The 19,226-nt window shown below is 62.4% G+C and overlaps 2 protein-coding genes across 2 annotated transcripts; both read left to right on the forward strand.

Moving 5' to 3' along the window:
- The first annotated feature begins 718 nt into the window (after window positions 1–718).
- On the forward strand, window positions 719–16,478 carry FIBCD1 (fibrinogen C domain containing 1). Its single transcript, XM_053962162.1, has 7 exons — window positions 719–803; window positions 5,651–6,127; window positions 7,024–7,183; window positions 7,881–8,017; window positions 13,074–13,170; window positions 13,383–13,562; window positions 13,805–16,478. Exons 1-7 carry the CDS (start codon window positions 732–734, stop codon window positions 14,062–14,064), a joined length of 1,383 nt encoding a protein of 460 aa, XP_053818137.1. The 5' UTR covers window positions 719–731; the 3' UTR covers window positions 14,065–16,478.
- Window positions 16,479–17,398: 920 nt separating this feature from the next.
- QRFP (pyroglutamylated RFamide peptide) lies at window positions 17,399–18,866 on the forward strand. Its single transcript, XM_053962438.1, has 2 exons — window positions 17,399–17,432; window positions 18,480–18,866. The coding sequence occupies exon 2, from the start codon at window positions 18,480–18,482 to the stop codon at window positions 18,864–18,866; it is 387 nt and encodes a 128-aa protein (XP_053818413.1). The 5' UTR covers window positions 17,399–17,432.
- Window positions 18,867–19,226: the final 360 nt, after the last annotated feature.

A 19,226-nucleotide genomic window follows, 5' to 3' on the forward strand; every position in this document is an offset into this window, starting at 1 on the left:
AGCAGCTTCCCAGGGTGCGTTGGGAATTGCTCAGAGAGCCTCCCAGCACTTCGGCTACCCTTGGGCACAAAGGTTTGGGGGGGTGGCGATGGCAATGCCACCCTCTCCGCCTCCCCCGCCCAGCACCCTGCCCATCCCTGCCCACCGATGGGACTGAGCCTCACCAGCTTGGGGTGTTCCACTGGAGGGTGTAGGGGCGTATCTCTGGGAAGGGGGTGAGCGGGTTCCGGGGGCACCCCCCGCTCTCCCCCCCGGGCCCCTGCAGCACCCCCGATCCCGCTGGTATCAGCCCCTGCCTTACCTGCTGCAGCTCCTCCAGCTGTGCTGCCACATCTGGGCAGCTGCGGAGCCCGGGGCTGGAGAGGGGGTTCGGCTCCGGGTCCGGAATGACTGGGGCGGCCGGGGGGCGGCGGGCGGTGCTGGGGGGGGCGGGGAGATCCCCCAGGGCATCACCGGGCGGGGTGCCCGGAGCGGGGCAGGGGGAGCCCCGGGGGAGATCGGGGCGGGCGGGGAGGGAAGATCCACCCCCGTGTCCGTGCCCGTGTCCTCCCTCCCTCCTCTTCCTCCCTCCCTCCTCCTCCTCCTCCTCCGCCGCCGCCGCCGCCGCCGCCCGTCCTCCGCCGCGGCCAGCCGGGCAGCGCGGGCGGGCCGGGGGCTGCGCCGCCGGGGAGGAGGTCTGGGGGGGCTTGTGGGGGTCCGGGCACTTACTTGGGCTGGAAGTTGGCGGCGCGATGGGGAACGAGCGTTGGAAAACCGTGGGAGGAGCCTCGCAACTTGAGGATGGGCAGCAGGAGAAATCACAGGTACGGGGCGGGGGGCAAGGGGGGTCGGGGGGGGGGGACAGCCATCCCGGGGGTCCCAGCGACCCCCCAGTGTCCCCAGCGAGCTTTTCTCCCGGCGCACCCCAGCGTGGCGAGCTGCCCGCCTGTTCCCCCGCCGTGCTGCCCCCCGGGCTGCACCTCCTCACCCCCCCACCCCAATCACTGTGTTTATTAACCTGCGGCCAGGGCTCCCCCCCAGCCCCGGGACTGCCCCGGCCGGGCAGCGGGCGATGCTCCGGGGCTGCCACACGCCTCTGCTGAACCGCTACGCGCTCTAAACTGCTTAAATAACCCTTTGAAAGGGATTTGGGCATCTCAGCTCCGCGCTGCAGCCCGAGCCGTCCCTCCCGGTTCGGGGGCTCCCGGCCGCTCGACCGGCTCTTAACCTCCAGGAGCCCCGCTGGGTTTTGGGGGGAGGCCGGCGTTGCGGCGGGGTGCGGTGGAGCGGCGGCAGAGCCTGCGGTGACACGCGGGGGATCCGGCACGTGCCGGAGCCCGTTTGCACATCCCGCTGCACGTGTGCCAGCTCCGCCAGCCCGGCGCGGCCGGCCGCCAGCCACCGAGCACGGCCGAGCAGGGAGGGAGCCCGAGGAGCCCAGGACGGTTCGGCTTGGAAGGGACATTGCAGATTACCCATTTGCAACCCCCCTGCCACGGGCAGGGACGCCTTCCACTAGATCAGGTTGCTCAAACCCCCATCCAGCCTGGCCCTGGACACTTGTAGGGATAGGCACAAGCACGGATGCACGATGAGCGCGGGCAGGGTGGGAAGAAGGAGTGCGGAGTATGGGCAAACGTGTCTGCGAAGAGCTGGAGGACAGCAAATCTCCAGCGAGCCTGAGTGAAGGGAAGGGGCCGACAGCTGGCAGTGCTGCCCTTCCTCGGAACCCAGGAGCTGGGCAAGGATAGGGGGAGCAGCCGTGAGACACGCTCGACCTCAGGTCCGCCACTTTCCTGTCCCCTGACACCCGCAGCAAGGCAAGAGAGAGGCTTCTGCCTGACTTCTCCCTTCTGCGAGCAGGTTCCGCGCCTCACTGGAGAGGGGCTGCGCAGCCCGGGAGACCCCTGACCCCCCGAGAGGCAGATCAGCCTGCCCTCCCCTCCCTGGAGAGCTCCCTCCCTGTGCACAGCCCCTGCACGCAGGGATTCGGGCAGTGCCATCCGTTCGGAGCTGCCATCCCCCCGGCTTTGCGGCCCCGAGGGCGACCCGGGCAGGATGGATCCAGCCTCACCACCCGAGGGGGGCTGGACAACGCAGCGCGGAGCTGGATGGTTCACGGTGGGTTTCAAAGGATGCACAGAGTTTGCCGTGCAGCCGGTGCTGCGGTCCCAGCTCCCGCAAGCTCCGGTGGAATCCCATCCCAGCCCGCCTGCGTGCTCACCCACAGAGCGCTCGCCATCCTTCCCGTCCTCTCTCCTCTCCTCTTCCCCATCCGCAGAGTGTGGCGCGCCGTGGGAGCGGTCGCGGGCAGGCTCTGGGTGACGGAGGAGAGCAGGAAAACGGGAGCGGGATTCAGTTCACCCGCTCCGTGCCCGCGGGGAGCGCGGGGGGCGGCTGGGACACAGCCCCGGCCCAGGGCGAGGGGACGGGGGCTGCAGCCCCCAGCCAGGCGGAGCAGCAGGGCGGGATGGGCAGCGAGGGTGGAGAGCGACGGAGCAGTGGAGCAGAGCAAGGATGCAAACTGAGCTGCTCAGGCAGCTCTGAATGAGCGATAGGTTCGGGGTGGGGGACGGACCCTCGCTGCCCTGGGGCGCCTGCAGCGCTGGGTGGACCCCGGCAGGAAGGTGCGGGGTCCTGGACTAAAGTTCGCACCAGCAGCTGAGCCTGGGCGATGCAAACCACAGTGTCCACTTGCCTGGGAGGCAGAACACAGGTTCTGGTTCGTCCCTGGCTGAGGGCACAGCCCAGGGGCAGAGCAGCCAGGCTGCAGGACTGCTGCCTCCCATCCCACAGCGGTGCTTGTCTGCTGAGCTGGAGAGGAGCAGGGATTTTGGCAGGAGCAAAGGGGACCTCCTCATCATAAAGCATCTCCCAGGGCAGAGCTCAACCTCTCCTGCCACCACTCTCCATCCATGCTCTCCAGGGACCAGCCACCTCTGGGTGCCCCAGGGACAAGCCGGTTGATGTCTTTCCCTTCCCACAGGCTGCATGGAGCTGCTTGTCCCCATCCCCAGAACAGCCAGTCTGGCTGGCTGAGTGGGCTGGGGGCTGATTTGAGGGTCCTGATGGGGTCCAGAGCTGCTCACAAAGTGTGGCTGGGTCACTAAGGACCCAGCTCTCATGGGTGACCAAGAGTAGATCTACTGCCTGTGCTAGTGCAGGGCTTGGGCAGCCCGACTCACCAGGGACACAACCATCCCTTAGATCCTGCCTGAAGCCCCCTCCCAGGCTCCAGAGCAGGTTTGCAAGTGAAGATCTGCTCATCCCAAGCACCACACAGTCTCACAGCTTCTGCTCTCCTTAGGAAAGAGACACTGGGACCTCCAGCCCAATGGATATCCCCAGGGGAACATCAATAACCAGGGCAGGGGGATGTCTTACAGCTGTCCCAAAGTCTCGGCAAGAATTCCGGGAGCTTGAGGCCATGGACCAGACAGCAGGAACCCTAGGGATCATGAGAGCTGTGGTCATGGTGAGGCAGGAGCTTGTGGCAGGGGGTATCTGCAGGGTCCCATGCCAGAGCTGGGCACGCTGCTGCAGTGCTGCTTTGCTGGAGGGCCTTGGGGGGACCCCCACCCCAGTTTGGAGTGCTGTTGGTGCCACTGGCTGAGTTTGCCTCCTCTCCCCACTGCAGGTTGCCAGGTAACACAACCTGCCAGGAAAATGCCGTGGGACTCCTGAAGCTGCTGCCACTCAGGATCTTGCAGCCACAAGCAGAGGGGATCACTTTGGAAGGGGATTGTCCCCCAATTCCTGTTGCTGGTGGGAGGGCAGTGATTCTGGGGCTTGAAGGCTGGAAAACAGCTGGATACAGCTCCTAGTGTGGTGGTACACCTGGGCAGAGCTGCAAGATTTCGGTTTGTTACAGCCCAGCTGGGATTTGTGTGCTGGGATTTATGGGATTTCCCAGCTGGGAAGCAGAGCCTCGTCCATTCATGGCTCTGTTCTGGGAGCTCTCACTGCCCAGAGGGGACCCTCGGGCCCTGCAGCCCCTCCATGTGCCCCTCCAGCTGTGCACAGCAGCATTGTGGGGAGCAGCAGCAGCAGCATGGGAGTGCACAAAGTCCTGGAGATGAGGGTGCTGTCACAGCCAGGACAACCACAGGGACAGGGTCCCTGCTCACCCTGTAGATCCCAAACCACCAGACATTGGCCTTTGGTCAGCAGCCACCCCTCCTGTCACTTCTGTGCTTGCAGGGGGCTGAGGGGCCCAGCTGAGCCCAGGTCCTGGGTGTCCACATAAGGATCTGAGCAATGGGCATCTCCCACCTCTGTCTGCCACCATCCTGCTGCTCCTGGGTGTCCCCAGTGCCCCCAAGCCAGGGCTCTGTGTCTACACACACCAGGCAAACTCCTCAACCCCCTGCTTGCCCAGAGTTTCCCTCATTGCCTTTGACATCTCCTTTTAACCTGCGCCAAGGGGCTGAGCCTGGGGCTGTCTCCTCACAGAGCTCCCTGCAGGTGGCTTCTCATTCAGTCCGGTGTTGTTTGCATCTGCAGCCTCACTCCATGGAGAGGGGGAGGAAGCCAGAGCATACCCGGGGGCTGGTGGGGCATCCTCAGCTCCCCAGGCAGCCCCGCTGCAGCTGGGGTCACCTTAATGCAAATGGTTGCGTGAGATGGAACGAAATGAAGGGTGCTTGAAGGAAGGTGTCACTCCAGATAGATGTGCACGGGAGGGGACAGGGCCTGGGAAATCTTTGCAGATGCAGCAAATTTCCCCTCGTTTCTGGGGAAAGTAGTCTTTGTCTCTCTGAATCTGCAGTTTGCTGCCAGCCCTGCAATTCCTTGTGACAGCTGCGGCCAGGGTCAGGGGAAAATCACAGCCTCTGTCCTGCAGGTGTAACGAGCAGGGGAGGTGCAGGGAGACCAGGAGCCGATGGGATCGGGTGGCAGCTCACCCGCTCTGCACTGACTGTGCTGGCACTTCAGGCTTCGCAGGGAGAAAAGGCTCTTGGTGGGCACGGAGCAGGTTCCACGGGCTGAGCTGATGGGTCTGAACAGCAGCAGAGCTGCCAGAGGGGCTGGGGGCGTCAGAGACCTTTCCCACAGCAACTCTCCCTTGCCGGGAGGCTCTGGGACTGACCCAAAGGCTTTGGGAGCAGCTCTGCCCCCTCCAGCAGGAAATGAGGTGACAAGGGAGATGAAGATAAGTTGCCTGCCCTCTGCAGAGCAGGTCCCCACGATGCTCAGGGCAACGTGACCCCAGCACTGACCCACAGCTACCCTTGCTGCTCTCCCTGCGGTCCCTGCTGTGAGGGACACGAGGTGTTTTCCCTTTTTCTCCCCACATTTGTGCCCTGAGCAGCAGGGAGCCCCACACACACCTCCTGGGGAGCCAGGGCTGCTCCAGCCGAGGATCACTGCTGTAAATAAAACATGCCAGCAGGAGCCGGCGGCTGCCGTGCCTTCCTCTCGTTATTATTTCATACCCCGCTCCCAGGCGGGCTTGGCTGCTCTGCTCGCTCGGTGTTCTCCCGTGGCCTCCGTGTCCCTGCCAGAGCCACAGGGCTCCCTGGGCTCCCCACCCTCCCTCCTCTGCCACCACCCACCCCCGCGGCCAATGTCACTGCCAGACCCCAAAGCCCGTGCGGAGCCTACCTCTGGGGTGAAGGGGACGGGGCTGTCCACGGGGGTGCTGATGGCGTGTCTGTGTCTCTGCCCGCAGAGGATGAGCTGCGGGTACATCCTGTGCACCGTCCTGCTCTCGGTGGCCGTGCTCCTGGCGGTGACAGTCACGGGGGCCATCCTCTTCATGAACCACTACCACACGCCCGTCACCGAGTCGCCCCCTGTCATCAGCACCAACCCCGAGGAGGCCAACGCGCTGGTGACCATCGAGAAAGCCGACAGCTCCCGCATCAACATCTTCATCGACCCCAACTGCCCCAGCGCTGCCGGCACCCTGGGCCGCATGGAGGGGCTGCAGACCTCCCTGCTGCGCGCCGTCACCGACCACGACGCCGAGGCCAAGGCCACCAAGAGCCAGCAGAAGGCCCTGCTGGTCACCGTGGCGGACGAGGTGGCCAAGCTGCTGACCCACGCCGTGCAGCTGCGCGCCGACTGCGACGGCCTCAAGAAGGGGCACAGCGCCATGGGGCAGGAGCTCAGCAACCTGCAGGGAGAGCAGGGCAGGCTCATCCAGGTGAGCCGGGGCTGGCAGTGCCAGGCAGGGCTCCCTGGGGATGGAGCTCCCTGTCCCAATGTCCCTGGGGGTATGGCTGCTCGCAGCCCCTGCCCACAGCACCCAGGGAAGAGCTCTAGGTGCAGGAGCTGAGGTTGAAGGCAAGTGTTTGGGAGTTGGAAGCTGGGAAGTTTCTCTGCCAAACCACCCCAGTGCCAGTGAGCCAGGTGTGCAGCCTCCCACATTGTGGGTGGCCCAGCTCCAGGTCCAGTTTGGGAGCTCCAGTCAGAGCCAAGCACAACACAGAGCCTTCTCAAGGGCAGTTCATGCAGCAATCAGACCCCTCTCTTTACAGTCCCCAAAATCTCCCAGCCAATGAGCTGTGTTGAAATGCTTACCTGAGTATGCCAGGGGTCTGCCAGGTGTTGTAGCAAGATCCAGGGCATGGCAGGGTGTTCCATGCCTGACTCTTCTGGTACTCAACTCCCTCTGCCCAGAGCTGCTTGTTTCTCGCTGCTTTGCTTCTCTCCCCATCCTGATGCTCTGCCACAGCCACCCTGTGTCACTGTCCCAGCCTGGGTCACCTCAGGGAATGATAAGAGCTGGCGGCTGCCTCAGGACACGGCTATTCCTGCCGCCTCCGTCATCCTGTCCTTTGCCCAGAGATGCTCTTTATCCCATGGGATTGCAGCACCAATGCACCCACGTTTGGGGATTTCTCCTCCCTGGTGCTTATCTGGCCCCTGACCCCTGCCAAAAAGCAACAGAGATGTTTTATGGGATCTGCTGTGGATTTATGTCCCCACCAGCCCATACCCTGGCATTGCTGAGCAGAGTGGTCAAGGGGCTGGGATGTTGAAGGGATTTAACCATTTAACCACAATTCAGTGTCCCCCCCGTGTGTCCCCTGCCCACAGCTGCTCTCGGAGAGCCAGACCAACATGGCTCGGCTGGTGAGCTCCGTCAGTGACGTCCTGGACACGCTGCAGAAGGAGCGCGGCGGGGCCCGGCCCCGGCTCAAGGCTGACCTGCAGCGAGCTCCGGCCAGGGGAGCACGGCCCCGGGGCTGCTCCAACGGTGAGTGGCATCCCTGCCAGTCCCTGGGGAGAGGGATGTGCCTGGGGCCACCCGTGGGGGGGGGAGAAACCACCCAGCATGGGGCAAACCATCCTGGAGAAGGGATTTAATACAGTGCAGGGGCTGGCGAGGAGGTGGAGAAGGAGGGAGATGGAAAGGTGTGTCCTGGAAGGGGGAGTTCTCACCGTGCAGCTCCCAGTTGTCCATAAACCAGCCCAAAAGCCCCTTCACACCCCTGCAAACCCATCTGCTCCCACAGAGGGTAGCAGGGACACAGGCAGAGCATTCACCTCCATCGGGAGTGGAGGGTGGCCCTGCATGGATAAACAGTCACATTCCTCAGCCTTGGGTTGAGATGCAGCTGAGTGAGCCTGTCCTGGAGCTGGGAGCACAGCACAGCCTCCCCGGGCATTGGCTCCCCCTTGTCCCCATGTGGGTCCCAGCTTGCCCTTGCCATCTCACAGGGACATGAGGTCAGTCCCTGCCAGCTGCTGGGGAGTCCCCACGGTGGTGGCATCCCCCTTGGCACTGCCCTGAGCATCGGAGGAGAAGGGAGGGAAAGAGCAAAATAGCACCAAGCTGGCAACTAGAGCTGGAAGCAAGGCTGGGAGCCTGGAAGAAATGGCAAGACATTAAATTAGACCATTAATTAACCAGCTTTCCCCTCGTCCCACCCCACCCCAATGGCACGCTGCAGGCTCCCGGCCCCGAGACTGCTTTGACATCTATGCGAGCGGACAGCAGGAGGATGGGATTTACTCCATCTTCCCCACCCACTACCCTGACGGCTTCCAGGTCTACTGTGACATGACGACGGACGGGGGCGGCTGGACGGTGAGCTGGGGACACCGGCTGATGGCACCGCTGGCCACGGGCTGGCCCTGTGCCGGGCTGCTGGGCGTGGGAGATGTCACTTTGGACACTTGGAGGTGTCATCAGGAGGGGCAATAAATGTCAAGGGGGCCTGGCTGTGCACCCAGAGCTTCCCAGTGGTGCCAGGCAGAGCCCTGAGCTGGAGCCCAGTGCCTGCCCTGGACTGGGGAGCGTGGCTGGAGCTGGAGGGGGGTTCAGGCAGGGAGTTGGATGCCACCTCTGGGATTTGTCCTTCTCAGCAGGGCTGGGTGTGGTTGGGGCTGTGCCATGGGGCACATGGCTCTGCTTTCCTCGTGGTCCCAGTGAGGCGGTGCTGGGGCTCAGGGCAGACCCCAAACCCACACGTTTGGCCTCATTTTGCCTGGGGCACCTCGGGTGCTCTGCTGATTCACTCCCTGTCCGATTCACTCTGCCACGGCGGCCACGATGGGCCCGTAATCCCAGCAATGGGGGCAGGGAGCAGGGGGTGGGGGACACGGCTCTGCCAGCCCCCCACTGCCCCCGGGAGCAGATGGGTGTAAGCAGCTCCCCCTACCCTGGAGGGCATCACTTGGGGTGCCAGCAGGACAGAGAGGGGGGTCCCAGGAGGTGGTGGGGTCACACCAGGAGGGGTGGGCAGGCAGCCTCTGCCCTGAGGACACGCTGGGTGAGCCGAGCTGGCCAGCACCCCTCCAGCTGGGCGCTCTAGGAAACAAATCCCCACGATCTGATTCCCCTAAGCAGCTTTGAGCAGGGCCAGGAGGGAGCTTAGCCCCCCTGCCCTCAGGGGCTGATGAGCCTTCGACCTCTGAGAGCCCACCCTGGGCAGGAGGAACTTGTGGTGTCCAGGTGGAATCTGCAGCTCCAGTGGGGAAACTGAGGCACAGCACAGCCAGGGACCTCAGTTCTCAGGGGCCTACAGAGGGGAGAGGGGAACCCTTCTGGCTCCCCAAGGTGCGGAGGGTCCTTGCAAACCCCGTGCACAGTGTGCAGAGCCTCCATCAGCCCCAGCCAAGCCTGAAGAGCAGCCCAAGGTGATTAGCGAGACACTCAGAGGCTTATTTAAAGCTGCTGCAGGCGGGAGGGCTCGGGCAGGGCTGGGGAGGGGGCACAGCGAGTGATTCTAAGCCCGGCAGCACCGGGAGGGTCTGGGACTGCAGTGGCACAGACACCTCGGCTCCGCCCTGCCTTGATGGGGCCAGGAGCCAAACCAGGCTCTGGATCCCAGTGGCCCAGGGCCAGCCAGAGCTGGGCTGAGGGTGCACACCCCAGGCTCCTGTTTCTTGGGGCTGCTCTGCAGCAGAGGGTCCCAAACGTGCCTCCCCCGTCCCTTGGGTGCAGGGATTGTCTCAGCCATCTCCGGGGGGCTGGGGGTGTGGGGGCACTGGCTGATCCAGGCTCCAGGTAAGCCATGGCATGGCTGGGTGCCGTGGGGCAGAGCCTGGGAAATTTCCCTTCCCTTCCCTTCCCTTCCCTTCCCTTCCCTTCCCTTCCCTTCCCTTCCCTTCCCTTCCCTTCCCTTCCCTTCCCTTCCCTTCCCTTCCCTTCCCTTCCCTTCCCTTCCCTTCCCTTCCCTTCCCTTCCCTTCCCTTCCCTTCCCTTCCCTTCCCTTCCCTTCCCTTCCCTTCCCTTCCCTTCCCTTCCCTTCCCTTCCCTTCCCTTCCCCTCTCTGGAGCGATTACTCCTGACATTTGGGCTTATTTGCATGTGGGTGGGTGGGTGGAAGCGATGGCAGCAGCTGAATCAATTCTGACTCGGGAGCTTGGGAGCTGCTGAGCTCAGCTTTCGGCTGCCTGGACAGCTCAGAGGCCACGGGGACTGGGGCAGGGGGAAGAGCTCAGGACCCCGCTGTCCCCAAAGCATGATCCACAGAGGCAGGGTCCTGCTCGCTCCCTGTCCCTGTCCCGGGGCAGGCTGAGCAAGGCACGGCTGTTTTGTGCCCCCTGGGTCCTGCTCACCAGCAGCAGGGCCACGTTTGCTGCTGCTGGGGATGTGGATCTGGGTCAGTGCCCACCGGTGCTGATGGGAGCATCCATATCCTGTGCTCAGCACTGCCTGGGATTGCAGTGAGTGCCCTGTGACTGCCCAGCCCAGCTCTGCCCCTGACACTCACCTCTGGCTCTTTCTTAAAGTAATAATGGCATGGTAGAGGTCAAGGGAGGCTCAGCATCCCAGGAGGGCTCAAAAAGTTGCCTTTTCATATGATGTTGTCTTCAGAATGTCTTGGCAAATGCCCTACACCTCCTCCCAGTGTCCCCAAGCCTCCATTGCTCCTCATTTGGGGCAAAATCCCCTGGGATCAGCACCTCAGCTCCATGAGCAGCAGTGCTCTGCGTGCCTCAGCATCACCTCCATGTACAGCGTGTGCTGGGAAATGGTGGGAAAGCCAAGGAATGCAGAAGAAAAGGCTGTGCCAGCAGGATGAGGGCTGTGGTGACATTGAGTGACAGCTTCCAGCTTCAGGGGTACCTGCTGTGCTGGGACACTGGTGGGGGCAGCCTCACCAGCCTGGACATCCCCTGCTGGAGGGGTCCTGGAGAGGGAGGGGGCTGAGCAGGCACTGGGCATTGACACTGGGCTGGGGTAAAGCACAGGCAGGGGCTGAGAGGAGCCGCAGGAACACGCTGTGTTTCCAAAGGATGTGGTTTATGTGTCACCACAAACAGGGACAAGACAATTCTGCTGGCAGGGCCAGGCAGGAGCAGCTCCTGGGACGGGCATTGCTGCCAGCTGTGGAGCTCACAGGCCGTCCCACGGGACTGGCTCTGCACTGCTCAGAGCTTTCTCCCTGGCTGAGCCCAGAGATGGTCTCCCTGCCGTGACAGGGCTCAGAGGACACCCTGGGGACAGGGCTGTGGGGTCTCTGCCATGGCTGCCAAAACTGGACCAGGAGCCTGAGCTCTGTGGGGGTGGAGAAGATGTGGCCAAGCATGTCCCCAGACTGGGAGTTTCAAGCCCACCAGGAGTTTGGTGGAGCTGAGGGAGAGGAAGCTGCCGTGGCAGGCACAGGTTGGTGCTCCCACTTTTCTCTGCTTTTAACCCATTTTTCTGGGTTTGTGGCTTTGCAGGAGCCTGTCCCTGCCCCACAGGGGCAACTGGGGGAGGCAGAGAATGAGGGAGATAAATATTTCAGCCTTGCCTTTAAAGAAGGGAGGGAAATCCTTTTTGCTTAAGAGGGGGGTGATGCATATTTGATGAGGAGGAAAAGAGCAGCGAGGCAGGGCTGGGAGCACGATGAGCCTGCAGGTCACTGGTGCACCCAGCATTCCCAGCACTCCCAGAGGGTGATCAGGAGGCTCCCACAGCCCTGGCTGCACGTGGTGGGTGCGCAGAAGAGGCACAGAAGGGACAGTGCATGAGAGATGATGAGGATGGGGCAGGAGACTCGGGAGGACACAGGACCTCCAGCACTCACCAGCAACCAACCTGGTTTCAAGCCCCCTTGGGGCTGGGCCTGGGGGCAGTGGGGCACTGAAGGCTTCTCCTGGGGTGATTCCTGAGCCGTGTCAAGGCTCAGACAGCGGAGCCCTGTCCCACACGCTTCCCTGGGCACCACTCAGGCAATTGGCCTATTTACAACTGTGGGTCAAAGCCGATTAAGAGGCAGCTCTGGTGCTGCAGCCACCGCCTTCCCCACGCGCCAGCGATGGAGCTGATGGTGGCTGGGGAAAATCAGCTTCAGGCCCCTGTCCAGCCACGCTGTCCCCCTTTCCCAGCAAGCCTGAAGAAAGCCCCTTTAAATGGGCTTAACCACAGCTTCTCAAGTGCTCAACGCGGGGATAAAAATTAAGGCTCTAATTCTAGAAGGTAAGTACAGCAGGATCAGAGCTGGGCTGTGCCGAGGAGCGTGCCAGAGCCTCAGGCAGCACACCCAGCCCCAAAAATGCCTGTCTGGGGAAGGGCAAACGGTGAGAGGTTCACAGGGTGGTTCTGCTTCACATGCCAGGATGAAACCCTGTGCGGGAGGGCAGAAGCAGCCAGGGGGAGCAAAGCATGGTGGCTTCCCAGCCGACTTCAGGGCTTGTCCACATTCCCCAATCCTGGGATGCTGGAAGCTCAGCTCGGCAGCAGCTCAGCTCTGAAGATGGGGTGCTCTGGCCCCTGGGCTGCCAGAGCCTGGGAGGGTTCTGCCTAAATCACCAAGTGCCCCAGCTGTCCCCACCACGGCCTTGGGAGTGCAGAGCTGGGAGGGAGTGGGGCAGGCTTGCTCAGCCAACTTTAATGCAATTAATCCAGGGCTGGAGGCTTAATTAAGTTCAAATGGTCGGGCATGAAGCAGCATTTTCTGGATCGCTGTCAATAAATCAAACCCAAAACTATGGATAAAAGGGGATGAAACACAGAGGGCACACGCGCTGATGAGCAGATGGGAGAGGAAAAGGGAAAGGCTCCGAGCAGAAAAGCTGCGTTGAGCCCTGGGATGTGGCTGGGATTTGGGGGCTCTGCAGGGTCAGGGCAGTCAGTGCCCTACAGTTAATTTCTCTGGGAGATTAATGAGGCTGTCACAGAGATGATGTTTTATAATGGGGTGCCTGCCCAGGAGAGCAAGGAGATCCAGGAGGAAGAAATCAGCCCCGCTGGGTTTTTACACCGTTCTGAGCACCCATGGCTGGCAGGAGAGCTCACAGCGAGCCGGGCAGCTCCTGCTGCGGGACAGAGCTCGGGTCGTGCCCTCCGTGTCTCTGCTCCCATGTGCAGGAGCAGCCCCCGGCTGTTTGGAGGCAGCTGCAGGGTGTCCCGCTCCAGGGACACCCGACAACTTCCCAAGGAGCTTCAGGTTTCCTGAGCTCTGCTCACATTTCAGACAGAGGATCCTGTGAAGGGTTTTACCTGAACCCGCTCACCCACCCCTACGATCGAGCATTTCCCCGGGGAGCTCTCCCCTGTGTAATCACTGAGCCGACAGGGTTTAATTTGTGCCGGTGTCTAATTGGGCAGTGGCAGGAGGAGGTGGGCAGCACGGTGGGGAGCGGAGGGGCTGCCTGGGGCACGCAGGCTGGGAGCAGCCCCACATCTGATGCTCTTTGTGTGTCCCCAGGTGTTCCAGCGGCGGGAGGATGGCTCCGTGAACTTTTTCCGTGGCTGGGAAGCCTACCGGGACGGCTTCGGGAAGCTGACAGGAGAGCACTGGTTAGGTGTGTGGGGCTGGCAGTGCTCGGTGCTGGGCAGGCTGGCAAAGCCTGCGCTCCCCTGGGGAGGTCTGGGGTTTCTTTGTGATGGAGGGGACATCGAGACCCCCCCCCTGCACGCCCAATTCCTGGGAGTGATGGGCTGGGCAGGGAGGGGCTGGACCCCTGGGCACCCCATCCCCACCGGGTCCCCACACTCACCCCTTTCCCTCTGCCAGGGCTGAAGAGGATCCACCTGCTGACGGTGCAGGGCAGCTACGAGCTCCGCATCGACCTGGAGGACTTCGACAACGGCACCGCCTTCGCCCACTACGGCAGCTTCGGCGTGGGGCTCTTCTCCGTGGACCCCGAGGAGGACGGGTACCCCATCACCATCGCCGACTACTCAGGGACAGCAGGTAGGGCAGCAGGCTGGGGGCACCCCCGCGGGCCCATGGGCACCAAGCCCCCTTGCTGGGCTGTTCCAGTGTGCTCTGGCAGCAGCACTGGCTGCATCCCCGCGGCCTCGGGCAGCTGGAGGCAGGGAGAGGTTGGGCATCTGCTGGAGGAGCCCCATTGTAGGATCCCCACTGGGGTGCCCAGGGGAGCCCCACGGGGCAGGGCAGGAAGTGCCCATCAGGACTCCTTTCCCCTGGGACAGGTGACTCCTTCCTGAAGCACAACGGGATGAAGTTCACCACCAAGGACCTGGACAACGACCACTCGGAGAACAACTGCGCCGCTTTCTACCACGGCGCGTGGTGGTACCGCAACTGCCACACCTCCAACCTCAACGGGCAGTACCTCAAGGGCCACCACAGCTCCTACGCCGACGGCATCGAGTGGTCCTCCTGGACCGGCTGGCAGTATTCCCTCAAGTTCACCGAGATGAAGATCCGGCCCATCCGGGAGGAGAATTAGCTGATGGCATCAGCCCCCCCCACACCGTGCCCAGTCCCCTGCCCTTCCCCAGCACCCTGCAGACCCACTCCCTCAGCTGCCGTCCTCCCCATCCTCTCTGAGGGCTCGCCCACCTCGGAGGGGCCCCTGGGGAGCATCTGCTGCCAGTGAGGGTGACTTTGGCTCCTGGGCACCCACAGATGTTGCCAGACCTTTGCTTCCCACTGCCGTGGCTCCCCCGCAGCCAGAACGGGTGTCCTGGCCAGAGTGTGACCCACGGCCTGTGCTCGTGGCTGGGGCAGAGAGGATGCAGGTATTTGGGCAGAGGTGCCCAGCAGGATCCTGCAAGGAAGGAAAAGGGCTGCCTGGAGGGAAGGAAGGAGGGAGGGATGGAGCAGCCCAGGCAGGCTGAGCACCTCTAGTCACCTCTGCTCTGGGCACTGACACCTGGCAGTGGGCTTGCCAAGCTGGCAAGGGACTGGGGGCACTTGTCATGGGGAACGCCAGGCCCCCCAAACCCCCAGGACTGGGATGAGGCTGCTGCTCCACAGCTCCAGCTCCCCTATGGTGCTACTGGTGATGGGGAGGGCTCAGCTGGGTCAGCCTGACCGTGCCAGCAATTCCTTCTCTGGACTGCAGAACGCTCTCCTCTGCCCCTGCAAGAGCAACGCAGCTGGGGAGGGATGACCACCAGCTCCTTAGTCCCCTTTGTCCCTGGCCTGACTCCTGGAGCCTCCCAGCAGGTCAGGACACCCCAAAGTGAGCCAGAACAGCGCTGCAAGGACACACACCCAGAACCGAGCACGGCATGGAGCTGTTTTGGCAGTGCTGGGGACACAGGGAGCACAACAAGGAAGAGGAGGAGGCGAGGAAGGCTCACTTCCCAACACATCTCTGCCTGCATTTCACAGCCCCACCCTCCCAACCAGACCCCTCAGATTCACATCGGACTTTCACCATCCAAAAGCTGCGACCTTTCCCCAAACCCTTTGGGCAGCTCAGCCACATCTCCCAGTGAGCCCCCTCTGCTCACTGCTGGCCTGGGCACCCGCGTTCATTTTCACCCCGGCTGAGCTGCGGCACTGGCTCGGCACCTGCAGATCTCCAAAGCCTTTCATTTCCTCAAATCCCGTTAAGGTTTTGCAAAAAAGAAGCCCCGAGTGGGGCTTAGCATCTGCAGGGCCCTGATAACCGGGCAGCAGCAGCAGCAGCCGGCCCAAGCAGGAGCTGCCATGGGCTGTGGGACTGATGTCTCCTGCTGGCTCCCTGGAAGGACTCAAATGGGGGATTTTGTCAAAGAAAAGCGAGAACCAAATGTGAGCAGACTCTGGACCGAGAGGGGAGGGGACAGACGGAACCCTGCCACCTTTTACATCATTCTCTGCCTGTGCTACAGCACAGTCCTGCTCCAAGAAACACCATCAGACAGATGGAGGGACTGAGGAGGGGAGGAAAACTCCCCCTGTCTCCATTTCCAGGGGAGCTTAAAGCACGGGGAGATCAAAGGCTCAGCTTCCCAGCTGTGCCAGGTTTGTACTTCCCTCTGTGATTCTTCTTTTTTCCCCACCCCGCATCTTGTGCTGGACAAGATCTCTCACCTACTGGGTGAGTGGCTGTCTGTCTGCCCTGACAGAGAAATGCACAAACGATGCATTGGGATCACCACAGCTTTTTACTCTGCCAGAGAGATTCTCCAGAGCCCTCGGGTGAGGATGAGCTCTGAGTGAAGGGCACTCAGCTCTACGCACTCCTCTGAGTGCTCCCTGAGCAGCTGCTCAGGCCGGCTTTCTGGAAGGATGGGAACTGGGGGAACTCAGCAGTGGCATTTCTCAGCACAACTGCAGGAACCCTGACAGCTTCCATGGAGCTTCCTGTATTCCAATGGACCTTTCTGGAAAGGGTCCTGCCTGCACCCACCTTTACTTTTCGATCAGTTATTTTGGTGGGTTAGCTGTAGCTGGGTTTTCTGATGCTTTGGGCAGGAATGCACATGGAACCATGTGCCGGGTGGGAAGGCTCATCCCCCCCCAGACCCCTCCACTGATGCTCTGCCCTGCCAGGGAGGGGATATTGTACGTTGGTTTGTTGGTAGCACATCCTTGTGTAACTGCCTGTGTCTCCCAGGACCCCCCAGAGATTTGTTTTGATTTGCACGAGAGGTATTTAATCCATGCCAAGACGCAGGATTTCCCAGGATTATTCCCAAGAGCTCACGCATTGCTCCGTGGCCCTGGATTAGGTTAAACCCATCTGTGGTGACACCTCCCTGGAAAGGGGTGGGCAGGGGTGACCGGGGGGTCTGGGATGTGGCCATGGACCTTCCCAGAGAAGCCCTGGGCCAGGCCGTGGTGTGTAGCAGTGCTGTGAAGTCTAGGTCGTGTGTGAGTGTGTCCAACGCTGTACATGTGGACTTTCTAAACTCCTTAATAAAAGGATCTCATCGTTACCCACCGTGTGACAGCCGTGACAGCGCGGGGACACGGCCGGAGGGACCAGCTGTGGTGACAGCAAAGGGAGTGACACTGAATCACTGCAGCTCCTCGCCGTGCTGGGGGATGGCTCCTTCCCTGTACCAGGCATGGCGTCCTTGGGAACACATCCACCACACTGAAACCACCCTGCAAAACAAGAGCTGGGGAGACCCAGGGGGCTGAGGAGCCTTCCCAGGGCTCCAGCCCAAACCAAGGCCCTGCAGGACCTTGGGGTGGCCCCGGGACTGGGACTGGGAGGGTGGCAGGTGTCTGTGCCAGGGGATCTGCTCTGATGGACAGAGCACCGAGCGATGCCCCCTGCCCCTCCCTGCTGCCCACTTCACATTCCACTGCCACAGCCCAGGACAGACCTGGAGGGGACAGCAGGGTGCCTTGGGGACCATGTTCCAGCACTGGTGCCTGTGTGTGTTGACCAGGGAGGGTGGGAGCACTTGGGCATGTCCATGTGGGGCCAGGCCCTGGGCAGGTTTGGGGGTGCAGGGGTCTCCAGTGGTGCCTGTGCACACAAACGGATGGGTGGGACCCCCAACAACTGCACACAAGGACACACCAGCCAGCTGAGGGGGACACACTTGGGCCCCCAGATGAGACCCTCCATCCCAGCAGCAGCCCTGACAGCTGCCAGGGACACAAGGCCAGCTCCCAGCTGCTCCTCCACACGAGGTGGCACGTTAATGAGCGATGTTGCTGTGTTCCCATTGTGGCAGCTCCACCAACCCCTGTCCCCTCCCCGAGGATCCCACCCTCCTCTCTCTGTGGCCACACGCCCAAGGGGTGACATGGCAATCAGCGCTCGTGGCTATTTAATGGCCCAAGGCGGGCTGGCCGCTCATCTGGACACAGGGTGGGCAGAGAGGAGCCAGGACTGGCAGCACTGGACAGCACCGAGGTGCAGAGGTAAGTGATTGGTGCCCGTGTGTCTGTCTGTCTGTCTGTCTGTCTGTCCCTGCCTCGACGGGCAGCACAGCCAGGGAGGAGTCAAAGGCTGGTGGGAAGCAGCTGGGGACCCACCAGCACCCCCAGACCCCAGGACGGGACTCGGCAATTTGGCTCCATGATGGGCAAGGGGGTGGGAAAAGGGAGAGAGCAGAACAGAGGCAAGGTGTGAAAAAGGTAGGGGTGAAGCCCGAAGTGAAACCTCCGGGCTAAGGGGTGTTGGGAAGGGCAGGCAGGGACTTGAGTGTACCTGGGTCTGGCACAGGAGTGAGAAACAGCCCCCTTGGGCAAGCGTGGAGCAGACAGCCTGGCCCCCAGCACCTGCAGCAGCTTTTAAGGCAATATCTCCAGATAATAATAATAATGATAATAATAAATAATAATAATTCATAATACAACCCGTTTCCTCTTTCTGAGCCTTTGTGGGAGGAGGAAGGGAGGCCGAGCAGCCCTGCCCCTGCTGAAGGTCACCCCCTGCCTGCGGCACCGCACGAGGCTCAGGACTTCACTCCCTTCTGCTCGGCTCAGACCCCTCTCCAGGGCAGCTCCGAGCCCCATAAAGCACAGGGACAAAGCCGAGCACCTTCCTCTGCCGCTGTGTCACCCAGGCACAGCAGGCAGAAGCCGCTCGTAGGGATGATCAGGGTGATGCTCCCGCGGTGCCTCCAAGAGCAGCGGGCAGCTCCGGAGCCCCCAGCCCTGCGTTCGGCTGGGAACCAGCGGAGCAGCTGCGAGGCTGCAATTTGTGAGCGCGGACCTGCTGCCCATGAAGGCAGCAGCTCTCAAGGAGGCAGGGGGGGAGCTCAGACCCTCCCTGGGGCTGGGTGCTGGTGTGGAGGCTGCAGAAGGAGCAGTGGGAGCTCGGGGGGTTCCAGCAGGGGCGGCAGGGCTGGTTTGGGGGTGCTGCAGCAGGGACGGGGAACTGCAGCCCGTGCTGCTGCCTCAGCCGCTGCCCGAGGCTGCTCGCTGCCCCACTGACATTCCTTCCCCTTCCTGTGCTTCCCCCAGATGAGAGCACCCTACCCGCTGTCCTGCCTCTTCCTCCTGAGCCTGGGAGCCTGCTTCCCTCCCGGCGAGCGGTGGGAGCCGGGAGATCCCGCGGAAGGGGCTCTGCTCGGTCCCGGCTGGCAAACGGCGGCGGAGGGCCGGGGTCCCGGCTGGAGGGCAGGGGCACAGCGGAGGAGAAGCGAGGAGCTGGATGCGCTGCTGAGCATCGCCCGGGAGCTGCGGGGATACGGCACGGCCGGGGCCGGGCAGCGGCCGGGCAGGCGGGGGGGCCCCGAGCTGCCGCCCATGGGAGGGGAGAAGCGCAGCGGCACCCTGGGGAACCTGGCAGAGGAGCTCAACGGCTACAACAGGAAAAAAGGGGGCTTCACCTTCCGCTTTGGGAGATGAGAGCTTGGACTCGATTCCCCACCTCCCGCGGGTCACCCTGTCCCGTCCTTCCCCTCCGTCTCACCTGGGCTTGCTCGGACAAAAGGGTATTGGGGGGTTTTGGAGTTGCCTTGGGGAGGGGGGGACGCTGCGTTTGCTCCACTCCAGCTCTGCTCTAGATCTCCCATCCCTGTTCCCGACCGATGTGATGGAAGAAGAGGAGGGTGCCTTAAGGAGAAATCACCAAATCCCTTCCCTGATCACACACGGCTTTTGCTGGGGCCCAGGGAAAGGGCCTGGTGCTGGGTCTCCAGTGCTGACAGAGAGCAGGGGTGGCACAATGGGACGGGCACAACGGGGCAGGCAGCGAGGCTGGAGGGT

The sequence above is a fragment of the Vidua chalybeata genome, chromosome 21 (genome assembly GCF_026979565.1).
Source record: "Vidua chalybeata isolate OUT-0048 chromosome 21, bVidCha1 merged haplotype, whole genome shotgun sequence".
NCBI classification, from domain to species: domain Eukaryota; kingdom Metazoa; phylum Chordata; class Aves; order Passeriformes; family Viduidae; genus Vidua; species Vidua chalybeata.

What these genes read in the sequence shown, in the direction of transcription:
- FIBCD1 (XM_053962162.1), top strand. Translation starts at nt 732, where the DNA reads ATGGGGAACGAGCGTTGGAAAACCGTGGGAGGAGCCTCGCAACTTGAG. An exon ending in GGCAGCAGGAGAAATCACAG is followed by an intron (nt 804 to 5,650) that starts GTACGGGGCGGG and finishes CTCTGCCCGCAG; the next exon opens with AGGATGAGCTGCGGGTACAT. An exon ending in GCCCCGGGGCTGCTCCAACG is followed by an intron (nt 7,184 to 7,880) that starts GTGAGTGGCATC and finishes GGCACGCTGCAG; the next exon opens with GCTCCCGGCCCCGAGACTGC.
- QRFP (XM_053962438.1), top strand. Translation starts at nt 18,480, where the DNA reads ATGAGAGCACCCTACCCGCTGTCCTGCCTCTTCCTCCTGAGCCTGGGA.